At 39.2% G+C, this 15,290-nt stretch overlaps 1 protein-coding gene across 1 annotated transcript; it reads left to right on the top strand.

The window, feature by feature from the left end:
* Positions 1–6,371: 6,371 nt before the first annotated feature.
* LOC130471560 (uncharacterized) lies at positions 6,372–9,542 on the top strand. The gene is made up of 6 exons (XM_056841756.1): positions 6,372–6,521; positions 6,750–6,986; positions 7,099–7,527; positions 7,666–8,114; positions 8,634–8,802; positions 9,192–9,542. The coding sequence occupies exons 1-6, from the start codon at positions 6,372–6,374 to the stop codon at positions 9,540–9,542; spliced, it is 1,785 nt and encodes a 594-aa protein (XP_056697734.1).
* Positions 9,543–15,290: the final 5,748 nt, after the last annotated feature.

A 15,290-nucleotide genomic window follows, 5' to 3' on the forward strand; every position in this document is an offset into this window, starting at 1 on the left:
ATCTTGCTAAAGAGAGTGATTACTTGCAATACATTCAAGAGGAGGCTCATGTCGTGACACACGCATTCATGACACACCCTATATTGGTGAAATTGTTACGCACATATCCATGGGTCATTGGCACAGATTCTACGTACAAGACGAATATGTACAAGATGCCCTTCCTTGAAATATGTGGGGTTACTTCGTGTAACAAGAATTTTCTCATTGCATATGCATTCATGAAGGACGAGACTGCTGAAAGCTATGGGGGGGTGTTGGATAAACTGAGGTTGTTTCTTGGTAACGAGGTACATCCAACACCAATTGTGACAGATTGTGAGTTAGGTCTTATGAGACCTATTCGATAAATATTTCCTCGCTCCAAACACTTACTTTGTGCATGGCATAACAACAAGGACGTAGAGGCGGCTATCGGGAATATATGTGAAAATAAAATCATGGGTGAGAGATTCAAGAATGGAAAATGGAAGACAATCATGGAGGCTCCAACTAGTGCTGAGTATGATCTAGCTTTGTTGAACATGCAGGATTCTTGGCGGGATTTTTCTAAGGTGATTGATTATTTGAATGGTACATGGTTACCTCATGCCGAAAAATTTGTCTTAGGATGGACAATAATGTGCTTCACTTTGGCAACATCAACGATTGTACAGTAGAGAGTGCACATTCAATGATGAAGAATTGGTTGTCATATGAGAATGGGTCTTTTGACACTGTGTGGAGGAAGGTCAACGCAGCAATCAACTCACATCTCACAGAGATTAGAAACACCCTTTAGGCGTCGACGCGTACTCATGGTAAGATGTGGACCCGACTTCCGTTCCGGCATTTGAGTGATCATGCGTCCCACTACTGTTTATACCTTTTGGTTAAGGAGGAAACGCGGATGAAGGCATTGAGTCATGAGGTGCATGGACGTTATGGATGTGTGTATAGGACTACATATGGTCTTTCTTGTGCGTGCCAAATTTTTGATGCAATTCACTCAGAGACATATTTTGCTCGACAAAAGATTCATTCATTTTGGAGGATACTTAAGATCACATGATTGAGTTGGCAGATGTAGATTTCTCTACGTAGGATAATCAGTTTTTCCAGTCTTTTGTTGATGAAGTATCTTCTAGGGATCCTGTAGTGATACGCCACATGTCCCGAATGATCATAACTATCTACACCCAGATCAGGTCGGTTACATTGAACCCGAACCTAACATGTCAACTAGAGGTAGGCCAAATACTCGACGCAATTTGAGTTCATGGGAATACTTGAGTCGTGGTCGAGGTCGAGGTCGTGGTCGAGGTTGAGGTCGTGGTCATGGTCGTGGTCGTGGACGCGCTCGTGGTAATGATATGCTTTTATTTTATTTAATATTCTTATTTTATTTAGTAATTTATTCATAGTTTTATTTTATTTAGTAATTTATTTAAAATTTTTGTTTTATTTAGTAATTTCATTTAATTTAATTTAATTTAGTAATTTTATTTTATTTAATGAAATTTAATTTAGTAATTTTATTTTATTTTATTTAGTAATTTTATTTTATTTAGTAATTTTATTTAATAATTTTATTTAATTTAGTCATTTTATTTTACTTAATATTTTTAGTTAATTTAGTAATTTATTAATTGGTTTATTTTATTTAGTACTTTTATTTTGTTTATTTTATCTAATATCTTTATTTCATTTATGTGTCTGCAGATGGCCCTAAGAGGGGGATATCAGAGTTTCGCTACCTATACAGAATCCCGGGCATTATTGTGGATTTTGTAGAAGATTGGATCGATGTAATGGGTGATGGAAATTGTGGTTTTCGTTATCTTGTTGCCTTTTTCCTAGGTCTTCAAGATTAATATGTGGAGGCAAGGAAGATAATTGCGAATGAGGTGGGGGCCAATAGATGGAAGTATCAACATATTCACCATGGAGGCGTCGATGAAGCTGTGAGACGTATCAAATGGTCCGGAGGGCGTTGCACAGCAGATCATTATATGGAAGTGATGGAAGACTTGTTCCCTATTGCTCGATTTTGGAACTGTGCGGTGATTTTGTTAGGAGTTCAAGACGGTTCCTTGTATCCATGTATGACAGTTTTGCCATGGGATGCTGAGTGCAACGTGACACAACCCAGTAAAAAAATTTCATTCTCCATCTAATGGAGTATAACCATTACATTCGATTAGATATTTCACCTGATTGTCCTATTCCTCCTTTAGTTGACATGTGGTTTATGGTTCGAGAGCTAAGTGTCATAGGTTGGGAACAAATATATCAACATAGGATAGCAGAATGGCATCGTTTAGAGTTTTTGGTGTAATTGAAGACATTTTACTTTTATTGAATGTTATATCATGAACTCTTCTTTTATTGCATTTGTGTACGTATATTGCTACACATGACCCAATCATGCCCTTTTACAATTCAAAACAAACTAGTGTTGCTACTCATCCATGTACAAACAATAAAAATCCAAATGAATAAAACATAAATGAATAATATCTAAAATTCCAAATACAAATAACATATACGAACATCTAAAATTCCAAATAAGAATAACATAAATGAACAACTAAAACTCCAAATAAAACAACAACATCAAAGAACAACAACTAAAATTTCCAATAGAAATGACACTAAAATACATCATTTAGCAAACATGTTCCAATCATAAATGATCTGCTCAACATCATCGACAGCTGCTCTAGACTCCTCAGACGGCATGATGTCTCTAGCGTCTATCAAAGGTTGTATAGCCCTAAGTAGCCTATCCACCTATTGCAATATCAAATAATATGTTAGTATATTAATATAAATACTTCCATATTTCTGCACTCAAATACTTAAATAAATATAAAGATACTCACACATGGTGCATTTGTTCGATCCGGAAATGCACCTGCATGATCCACGTTATAGGAATACCGAACTAACCAAGGAAGGTAGTCTGGAGAACATGTAGATGGATCAAGCTCGGCCAAAAACAGCCTGAATCCTTTCGAGAACATCTTCCAAGCCGACTCAGTGGAGGCAATGGAAAAGCAAACCTCATACAAATTTCTCTCTATCGGCCTATATGCACACTCTGGTGTGTCAAAATAGGGGATGGAATAACCTGGACATACCATAATTGACGTAAAACACGGTCTGGCATATAAGTCTCAATAATATCACGATATCGAAGCCAACCACAAAATGCAGTCCTCGTAACAGCAGATGCAGGATCAGGATCGTAAGGCAACCAAGTCACCTATATACACAATATTAATTACTAATCAAATTACTAAGTTATATTTTAATTAGTTGCAGACTTAACACATTAAAATAAATTATTTACCTCTGCTGATGTTAACCGATCTATGGACTTACGAAAGGACTCTATTCGAACTAAACTCTTACCCTCATTTCTGATGGTCCACGTGACGGCACGGGGTCTACCTGGCTCACATGTAAGTCGAGAAGTGTGTGGCCGAAAAGTAGGAAAACACTCATATATCCATGCCTACAAAAGGGTCAAAATCCGGCAATGCCCTGAGCCCCACCACGACTAGCCCCCCCAAGCTGGCGATAAACGTAGCATAGGTCGCGGCACCTCACGAATACTCAGCAATACTCTCTATGTCACCATCTTTAAGCTCTAGTATGCTAGCTGGTCTCAGCCTACTACCACTCTTGTCAACAAATAATGATATACCAAGCATCAACAACATCCAACCAACCACACTCATCTCAGCAAAGCACTAACTATCACGACAACGGTCGGCTATGGACTCAACGGCAACGCCACCACCATCCCAGTGAGACTTCAGATCCTCCAAACTAGCTCCAAGTAGCTCAATCATATCAATCATCAACTGTGTGGAGTCACTCTGCGCAGAAATCAAACGCCCATCAACCGGAATGTGAAGGATATGCCATACATTATGCAACATGATAGACATCTCCCCAAACGGCATGTGAAAAGTGTTCGTGTCAGGCTGTCAACGTTCAACGGACGCATAAATCAAAGGCATATCGATGTGTGCAAACATGCAATATGGTATGTGGGCTAATCCACTCGCATCTACGCGTCGCTTCAACTCCTCTTACAATGAATCTCTCCAGTAGCTAAGGGTCGAACAAGCATGGCTTCTATTCTGGCACAACACCACCTTTCTTTCTTCCCCATCCCAAATCTGTCCGGTGACATGCCCCCCAAATCTAGGAATGACGCTACCATCAATCGGACCACCCGAGATATGAGACCTAACTATCCAAGACTCATTTTCCAATTGCTTCTGTTGTTTACTAATCCTCGCAGTGTTCGACTCAGATCTAACAAATTCCCTCCTCTACCCTTCATAATCGAAACCACATCGGGTACAGACGTATCGTCCTTAGGTACATTGTCGCTAGGAACAACATCTTTAGGTACACCAGATCTAGGAACAGCATCCTTAGGTACACCAGATCTAGGAACAACATCCTTAGCAACATCATCCTTTGACACGTCGACATTGTCATCCTCCAAAGACAACTCGGCCTCCAACTCCAGCTCAAAGTCGTCATCCACATCCTCATCATCAAATGGACGAGAAGACTCACTCTCATGCACCGGCTGCATTAATCGTGCAACCTACCTCTCTCTCCTAACTGAAGCATTAATACGTCGATCTCGAGTATGTCGAGCACCGGAGTCAACATCGCTAGTGAGATACACAGAGGAAGATTCTCCAACTTTTTGCTATATATTTGAAAATCAATAATTAACTACCATCATAGTAATTTATAATTATGAGTATATTTTTATTACTCATAATTAATTTTTTTTTTATATGCTACAATTATTTTTCATTAATTAATGAACAATACAAATTATAATTAATTAATAATACAAATATTTTTTTTAAAATAATCAACAATGCATATTAAAATTATAATTAATTAATAATACAAATGTTTTTTGTAAAAATAATCGATAACTAACTAAAATTACAATTAATTAATAATACAATTTTTTTTAAAAAAATTAATTTATGAACATAATAATTGTAATTAATTTTAAGGCTCAGAACATAAGACCATGGAAAAAAGTTTATTTTTTTATAAAATAAAATAGCCTAAAATTAATAAGTCTATTTTAATTTGAATTTTTCATAAAAAGTTGTTGACTTATGCGTTTTAGGCTCCATCTATGGAAGGGACTTATGCATTTTAAGCTCGTTCCATGGCTCGAGCTTAATCTGCATAAGTCTGGACCATGGACGAAGCTTAATTCGCATAAGCGTATGCTTATTTAATTTGTTAAAAAAAATTAATGATTTATGCATTTTAGGCTTCATCCATGAAAGGGACTTATGAGTTTAAAGCTCCGCCCATGGATGGGGCTTAATTCACATAAGTCTAGACCATGGATGGGGTTTAATTCGCATAAGTCTATGTCTCCTAAACCCAAGTTCGATTTCAACCAACAGATTTAATAAAGTAAATACATAAAAAATAGCAGCCTAAACCATCATAATCAACCCAAATCTATAGAAACTTAAAGAAACTTAAATACAGATTGAAAAGTAATTCAAGAATACAGATTGTTGCATCACGAATCCAAAAAAACCTAATAAATTGAATCAATCCAGCAAAACTCTATAACAAAATTGCATCAAGAATTATAATAAATCACTCATAATAAATCACGCAAAATAAATCAAGAATCCAGAAAATCAATAAAAAAATTGCATAAAAATATTAGTTTGTTATCAAAAACTTCACGCTATACCCAGATAAAATTCCAACAACTTGAAATCATACTTATAATCGATTGTGCAAGCGTTTTCCTCGCCGGTTTTTTAACCGCCTCGTCGTCGGTGGTTTCGTTCTTGTCGTCGGTGCTTCCTTTCTTCCTTTCGCCGGTTGATTCCGGCGACCTATCATGTCTTACTTTCACGGTGTTCCTTTCGTTGTTGCGCTTCCTTTCTTCCTTTCACGGTGCCTTTCTGTTGAGATAATATAGGAATATATTGTGACAGTTTTATGCAATTTAGGATTGTTTCCTAAACTAGGGTTGCTAGCTAAGAGTTTACATATTGCTGTGATTTCTTGTGTAATATATATATATATATATATATATATATATATATATATATATATATATATATATATATATATATATACTCGTCACGTGAATAAGATCAGCAAGAGGTTTGAACCCTAACAAACGTTTTACATGGTATCAGAGCTTTAAAACACAAAACCTAATCAGCCATGGCAGGTGATGAAACGCTGCCTCCTCCACCAAAAATTGAATCAAATTCCCCTTTTTTTTTGGCTCACAAGACAAACCAGGAGATTTCATCACGCCTACTAGACTCAATTTTCACAACTATGATGATTTGGCTATGGACGTGCAAATAACGCTTGAAGCAAGACGAAAGTTTGAATTTTTGAATGGCTCCATCACCACACCTTCATCGCAGTGCATAGAATCAGATTGGACAGCCATCAATGCTATGCTTGTTTCATGGATCACAAACACCATTGAACCCGAGGTAAAGTCCACTGTCTCAAAGTTTAGGGAGGCAAAACGGTTGTGGGATCATTTGAAACACCATTTTGCAACCACAAACTGACGTAGAATACAACAATTGAAGTCCTCTATTGCCAAGTGTGAGCAGACTAAAACCATGTCAGTCTCTAGCTATTACGGAAAATTAAATGCTTTGTGGGAGGCCCTTGACATTCATGAACCACTAATTTCTTGTACCTGTTGTTCGAAGTGTACAGCGGGTAGCACTCATGAAATTCGTCGCCAGCAATCTAAATTACATGAGTTCTTAATGGGATTATGTTCTGATTATTATGCACATTTGCGTACTAACATTTTGTCACAAGACCCCCTTCCCTCCCTTGATCGTGCTTATCAGTTGGTCACTCAAGAAGAAAGGGTGCGCACAGCCACGTCTGAACAGGATGATAAACCAATTGAGGTGGTTGGTTTTTTACAGTACGCACAGGTATGGGGCGGGGACGTGGTCGAACAGACCATCCCGTGTGTACTCAATGCAAGAAAATTGGACACGAGGCTTACTCTTGTTGGGCTCATCTGGTCTGTACTCACTGCAAAAGACAGGCCATGATGTTAGCAAATGTTATGAGCTTGTTGGTTACCCAGATTCATGGAATAACGCAGCTCGTTCTGATGGTGGTGCAACTAGGGGCAGTAGATACTCTAGGGTTGGACATGGCCGCGGGACAGTCCGCGCTAATGTTGTTGCTTCTGGGAGCAGTACCTTGGGCTCCAATGTGTCGAATGAAGGCAGCAGCTCCCAGCTATTTTCCAATGAGCAGTGGCAAGCTCTCGCAGGTCTGATTGGTAATACAAAAGTTCCTGATGGAGGTTTTAATGGTAAGTTTGATAATGATTTGTGGATAATTGATACGGGAGCCTCACATCACGTAAATGGTAACAAAGAATGGTTATTTGATACTCATAATTTTGAATGTCCTGTTGGGTTGCCTAATGATGACATTTCAGTTGCAGAGTTACAAGGATGTGTACGTTTGTCGGACAAAATAACTCTCAAACATGTTCTTTATGTCCCTCAATTTAGTTGCAACTTACTTTCTGTCTCGCAACTTAATGATGATTTACAATGCATTGTCCAATTTAATTCTTATATGTGTGCTATACAGGACCAAATGAAGGAGGTGATTGGAACGGGAGTTAGGAGAGACGGACTTTACTACTTTGGCAAAACTGATTCGGTGCAACATGTGTCTGTGGCTGAAGCAACATCAGAGTTAGAGTTGTGGCACAAACGGATAGGGGATCCTTCAGAGAAAGTGGTGAAGTTACTTCCTCCTTTTAGTGGTATTCAGGGTAGTTTAAACAAAGCATGTGAGGTCTGCTTTCGTGCTAAACATGCTAGAGACAAATTTCATTTGAGTGAAAATAAGGCAACTCGTATTTTTGAGAAAATACATTGTGATTTATGGGGTTCTTACAAACATGTTTCATCTTGTGGAGCTCCTTATTTTTTAACAATTGTGGATGATTATTCTCGTGCTGTGTGGATTTATTTTTTGCTGGATAAAACAGAAATATTTCGCATGTTCATGTCTTTTATTGCTATGGTTGAAAGGCAATTTTTCTCAAAAAATTAAGGTTGTTCAAAGTGATAATGGCACTGAATTTAAGTGCCTATTTGATTATTTTAATGCCACTGGAATTTTATTTCAAACCTCTTGTGTGGGTACCCCACAACAAAAGGGAAGGGTAGAGCGGAAACATAAACATATTCTGAATGTTGGGAAGGCATTAAGATTTCAACCTAAATTACCCATCTATTTTTGGGGTGAATGCGTCCTTGCGGCTGCACAGTTAATAAATCGTACACCCTGTCCTTTGTTACATAATAAACCTCCTTTTGAAATCTTGTTTATTAAACCACCTTTCTTTGAAGCCATTCGTACCTTCGGGTGCTTAGCTTTTGCCCACAATCAAAAAACCAATGGCGATAAATTTGAAAGTCGTAGTAGAAAATGTGTGTTCGTTTGATATCCTTTCAGCAAAAGGGGTGGAAATTATTTAATCTCGATACAAAGGAATTTTTTGTTTCCCGTAATGTCAAGTTTTTTGAGGAAGTGTTTCCGTTTCATAGTCCCGATGATGTGAATATTGTACTAGAAAATAATTTTGATAATCATGTTGAGATTCACAACGATTTTGGAGATTATGGTGATTTAGTTGAAGAAACTAATGTTGAGAATAATGCTGATTTAATGGGTGTTGGGGATGATATTCCCACTGATCCACCAAACTCCACTCTTGTTACTCCTCTTATTGAAGCCCAATTGTCCACACAAGCCACGAGGAGCTTCCTTCTTCCCCCTTGGCAGATCAAGTGGCTCAACAGGCCCATTCTTCCTCTCCCTCACTGGATCAGAACTCCCACTCCTCCCCCTTACTTGATTCGCCAGGCCCATCTTTTGCCTCAAGTCCACAGGCCACTCCTCACACATTGGGTCAGACCGACAATTAGTTGGGTCGTGGGTTCCGTGAAAAGTTTCCGTCTGTTCTAATGCGGGATTTTGTGACACATACAGTCTTTGCTAAAAGTCCGTCTCCCTCCACTCCGTCTCCACATCACTCCTTAGGTACTCCCCACCCTTTAGCACACTATATTAATTGTGACAATTTTTCTGTAAATTATCGTAAGTTCCTTGCAACTATCATTTCTTGTAAGGATCCAAAATCCTTTAAGGAGGCTATGCAGTGTGATTCTTGGAGAAAACCTATGAAGGAGGAAATTCAGGCATTGGAAGATAATGGCACGTGGACCTTGGAACAACTTCCTCCAGGTAAACGTGCTTTGGGTAGTCAGTGGGTGTATCGCACCAAATATTTTTCCAGTGGCGATATTGAACGACTTAAGTCAAGATTGGTTGTTTTGGGCAACCACCAACAAGAAGGTATTGATTATAATGAGACATTTGCTCCAGTTGCAAAAATGACTAATGTTCGTGCTTTTCTTGCCATTGCAGCTTCCAAAAATTGGGAGCTCCATTAGATGGATGTGCACAACGCCTTCTTGCATGGTAATCTTGAGGAAGAAGTATATATGAAGCTTCCTCCCGGATTTGAGAGTTTGAATCCGAAACTAGTATGTCGACTGCGAAAATCTTTGTATGGCCTGAAACAAGCTCCTAGGTGATGGTTTGCGAAATTGGTAACGGCATTGAAAGGGTATGGTTTTTTACAATCGTACTCAGATTACTCTCTTTTTACATTCACCAAAGGAACTACTCAGCTCAATGTCCTTGTTTATGTTGATGATCTTATTATTTCTAGGAATGATTCCGCTGCGATTCATACGTTCAAAGCTTATCTCAGTGACTGTTTTAAGATGAAGGACCTGAAGAGGAATAATGTTAAACATAATAACATGTGAGGAAACAATCCCCAAAGCCAGGAAACATGTATAAAGCACAGATTAAGCAAACTTACATTCGAAGCGTATTTTCCCTAGTAATCTGTCAACGAACACGAACTTAGAAATCCACTTGTCGTTCTTCTACTTGGTTCACCGACACGATCAGATCCGTCTTGATAACCGTAGCTTAGACAATCAATCAAGAGTTTTTGCTTTTGCAAAGAACAGTTTTCTCAGAGAGAGAAAACTAAAGAACGTAATTCTAAATTAGGTTTAGGGTTTTTGGAAAACTTGTGTGTTCTGAATTGTGTGGAATAATACAATAGCCCTATCGTATTAATGATGTAACCAGCCAAGACTAATGATCCTTGACCGGCAACACACAAGCACACGGACCACAGCCCACCGCCCAGCAACACACGCTGCAGGCCGAAGCCCACAGCGCGCGATCGAGCAGCTGGGCCATGGGCCTGCTCGCTCGTCGCTGCTCGTTTCTTGCGCTGTTGGTGCATGCTCGCCCCCACACGCGGGCTGGCTGCTCGCCTTTGCTCGCGAGCTTGCTGGCTCGTTGGGCCTTGCACGCTTGCGTGCTTGGCTTAACGGGCCGGCAACTCCGATGCCCTTCGTTTTCGCGATTAATATCTTTCCGATATTATTGATCGTTTCGTATACGACGAATCACCGTCGTACGATACGATTTATTCGTGTCTCCCACCTTACGAATATTCGCGATACGATATACGATTCTGATGCAAGGTCGTATCGTATAATACGTTTTCCAAAACTAATTCCCGAAAAGCTATTAAATGAATTTCCGATTCATTTAATCCGGTGATCTGTTACGTGCCATTGGTGTGACCTTGTAGGTTCAGTCAGGAGTAAGTTGTGAGCTTAATATTCATTAGAACTCACTAATCGGAAGCATTGCTCCAGTTAGCTATTCCGATCACTTGATCTCACTGAGTTAATTGTTCACATGAATCTGAACCTTGGTATTAGACTTAATGCACCTTAGGTGAAGGACATATTTCCTTCAGTCTCCCACTTGTCATTCAGACAAGTGTGCATTCACATTCCTTTGTCTCTTAGTGTTACTTACTGAACATAAGGTAAGATCCAAGCCATCCTTATTAGGTCCAGAAATGTTTCTCGGATTAGAGAGCTCAACTGTTAAACTTTTACATAAGGTTAAGCCTTGACCATTCTGAGCACGGCCATGTATTTTACAGTATCTAACTCTCCGAGAGGCCTTGTTACACAACAACACCATATCCTATCAAAGATAGGAGGACAATCCATTCTTGCAATCTATGAACACTCACTTCTATTCATAGTACACCCAATAACTGCTTTTATAGCCTCCTTTTACGGTGCGACGTTTAGCTAGCATCAAAGCGAACAAATTCTCAAACAAGCAGGCATAATCGCTCATGTTCTGAGGAACGGTTCTAATCACCATTAATGAGAACTACCTATGACATGACTTTAATCTCTTAAAGTTTTCTCATGGTCAATCCGATACAAGATCCAATAAGTATCTATGCAAAAGATTCTGACATCCAGTCACTCTAGTTCAAGCAACAGAACTAAAAATCTAGTTGCAATCTAATCTTCATTAGTCATTGGTCGTCCACCTTTCAATGACCTGGATTAGGGATCCTTTGTGACTTCAATATTCAAGTTCACTTATGGGTGTTTCTTTGTCGAAGAATCCATCTTGACATCCCATTTGAATGATTTGAATCACATGGACTTATCATTTAATACTAAACCAAAATTGAATGAATATGAAATAACAAATTTCATGAATATGAAATGGTTAAACTAATTGTTTTAAACATAGATTTAAAAAATGTTCTAAAACAATACTTAGAAAATCAAAGCCAATCTCCAACATGCTTGATTCCCATGGTTGCTACATGTGCGTTGTGTTTCACTTGTGGCAACGGTTTAGTCAATGGATCTGCGACGTTGTCGTTAGTTCCAACCTTGCAAATCTCGATTTCCTTTCTTTCAACGATCTCTCGAAGTATATGAAATCGCCGAAGTACGTGCTTGGACTACTGGTGGCTCCTAGGCTCCTTTGCCTGGGCAATGGCTCCGCTATTATCGCAATACAAAGCCACTGGTCCTTTAATGGAGGGGACAACCCCAATTTCTTCGATGAACTTCCGAATCCAAACAGCTTCCTTTGCTGCTTCTGAGGCAGCAATGTACTCTGCTTCAGTTGTAGAATCCGCAATAGTGCTTTGCTTAGCACTTTTCCAGCTTACTGCTCCGCCGTTGAGGCAGAACACAAACCCAGACTGTGATCTGAAATCATCTCTGTCGGTTTGAAAGCTTGCGTCCATATAGCCCTTAACAATCAACTCATCTGTACCACCATAAACCAGAAACTGATCCTTAGTCCTTTTCAGGTACTTTAGGATATTCTTGGCAGCAGTCCAATGTGCCTCACCTGGTTCCGACTGGTACCTGCTCGTTGCACTGAGTGCGAACGAATAATCCGGCCTTGTACAAATCATAGCATACATGATGGATCCAATAGCCGAAGCGTATGGAATTCCACTCATCTTTCTACGCTCATTAGATGTTTTGGGACACTGACTCTTGCTTAGATATGTGCCATGTGACATGGGTAGATGGCCTCTCTTGGCTTCCATCATATTGAACCTAGCTAGCACTTTGTCAATGTAAGTGCTTTGGCTTAGTCCAATCATCCTCTTAGATCTATCCCTATAGATCTTGATGTCCAGTATGTATTGTGCCTCTCCTAAGTCCTTCATTGAGAAACTCTTTCCAAGCCAAGTCTTTACAGACTCCAACATAGGAATGTCGTTTCCAATAAGTAGTATGTCGTCAACATACAAGACTAGGATTGCAATTTTGCTCCCACTGACCTTCTTGTATACACAAGATTCGTCCTCATTCTTGATGAATCCAAACTTATTGACTGCTTCATCAAATCGCTTATTCCAACTCCTTGATGCCTGCTTTTGTCCGTAAATGGACTTCTTAAGCTTGCATACCTTTCCTTGGTTCTTTTGATCGACAAAACCCTCCGTCTACGTCATAAACACAGTCTCTTCAAGAACACCATTCAAGAAGGCAGTTTTGACATCCATTTGCCATATTTCATAGTCATGAAAAGAGGCAATCGCAAGGATTATCCGAATAGACTTAAGCATCGCGACTGGAGAAAAGGTTTCATCATAGTCAACCGCCGTGAACTTGCCTGTAACCTTTTGCTACCAATCTAGCGTTGTATATGTATACAATTCCATCTTTGTCTTTCTTCAATTTGAAGACCCATTTGCATCCGATAGGTGTAAACCCGTCCGGCAAATAAACCAAATCCCAGACTTGATTTTCAGACATGGAGTCTATTTAAGATTTCATGGCCTCTAACCATTTACTGGAGCTTGGGCTCGTCATAGCTTGCTTGTAAGTCATAGTTTCATCACTATCTAATATGAGAACGTCTAAGTTTTCAGTCAAGAGGACACATGTCCATCTGTCCGGCTAAAATATAGTTGTTTTTTACTTACGAGGGGCAACAACATTTTGAGGAACTACTCCCACTGGCTCTTCTAAAGACCTTGGAGGTTCATCAACCTGAAGTGCTTCTAAAGAGTTCTTAGTTCTTTGTTCGTCTCGAATCTCTTCGAGGTCTATTATTCTCCCACTTGTCAATTTGGAAATATGATTTCTTTCCAAAAAGACACCGTCGCGAGCAACGAATACCTTGTTGTCTGACTTGTTGTAGAAATAATACCCCTTTGTTTCTTTTGGATACCCAACGAAGAAACATTTGTCAGATTTTGGTTCGAGCTTGTCCGAAATTAATCGCTTGACATATGCTTCGCAACCCCAAATCTTTAGAAAAGATAACTTTGGAAGTTTCCTAGTCCATAATTCGTATGTAGTCTTTTCAACAGCTTTTGACGGAGCACAATTCAGTGTGAGAGTTGTAGTTTTCAACGCATGTCCCCAAAATTGTAAAGGAAGTTCGGCTTGACCCATCATTGACCTGACCATATCGAGTAAGGTCCTGTTTCTCCCTTCCGACACTCCATTCCATTGAGGTGTCCCCGGAGCAGTCAATTTAGAAAGAATACCGCATTCTTTTAGATGGTCATCAAACTCGTGGCTAAGATATTCACCTCCTCGATCCGATCTTAGACCTTTGATTTTCTTGCCATGTTGATTCTCTACTTCATTTTGAAATTCTCGGAATTTCTCAAACGATTCAGACTTGTGTTTCATCAAGTAAATATAGCCATATCTACTGAAATCGTCCGTAAACGTTACGAAATAGCTGAACTCACCTCTAGATTTCTTACTCATAGGCCCACATACGTCCGTATGTATTAGCCCTAGTATTTCGCTTGCTCTTTCTCCCACCTTTGAGAAAGGTTGCTTTGTCATTTTGCCAAGTAAACAAGTTTCGCATTGATCAATCTTCTCTAAGTCGAATGATTCTAGAATTCCCTTTCGTTGAAGTAATTCCATGCGCTTTGTGTTTATATGGCCTAATCGACAATGCCACAGAAATGTGAAATCTGAATCACCAGTTTTAGCCTTTTTAGTATTTATGTTATAAATGTGTTTGCTCGTATCTAGCACATATAGACCATTTTCTTGTTGTGCTGAACCATAAAACATTCCATTCAAAGCAAAAGAACAACTATTGTCTTTAAATTGAAAACTAAAACCTTTAGAATCCAAACTTGAAACGGAAATAATGTTTCTTGTGATACTAGGAACATAGTAACAGTTTTCAAGTTCCAAAACAAAACCACTAGGAAAATAAATAAAATAAGATCCTACGGCTAATGCAGCAACCCGTGCTCCATTTCCCACGCGTAGATCCATCTCGCCTTTATCAAGCTTTCTACTTCTCCTTAGTCCCTGTGAATTGGAACATAAGTGTGAGCCACAACTAGTATCTAATACCCAAGAAGTAGAATTAGCAAGATTACAATGTATAACATACATACCTGAAGTAGAAGAAACGTTCCCGTTCTTCTCATCTTCCTTTCTCTTCAAGCAATCCCTCTTCCAATGCCCCTTCTTCTTGCAGTAGAAGCATTCAGAGTCGGCAGGAGAACGATTCACCCTCTTCTGTTTACCAGAACTGGTGTCGTTGGACTTGGATGAGGGCGTAGCCTTTCCCTTACCCTTCTTTCCCTTATTCTTGCCTGATTTCTTGAAGTTCTTGCCCTTACGCACCATAAGCACATCGTGCTTATTCTCTTGCTTGAGCGTCTTTTCAGCGGTTTTCAGCATACCGTGAAGCTCAGTAAGAGTTTTCTCCATGTTGTAATTCAACTTGAACTAATCATATCAACTATGAAGCGAATGGAGAATGATGTCAATAGCCAT

Source organism: Spinacia oleracea, chromosome 4 (assembly GCF_020520425.1).
Source record: "Spinacia oleracea cultivar Varoflay chromosome 4, BTI_SOV_V1, whole genome shotgun sequence".
NCBI lineage: Eukaryota > Viridiplantae > Streptophyta > Magnoliopsida > Caryophyllales > Amaranthaceae > Spinacia > Spinacia oleracea.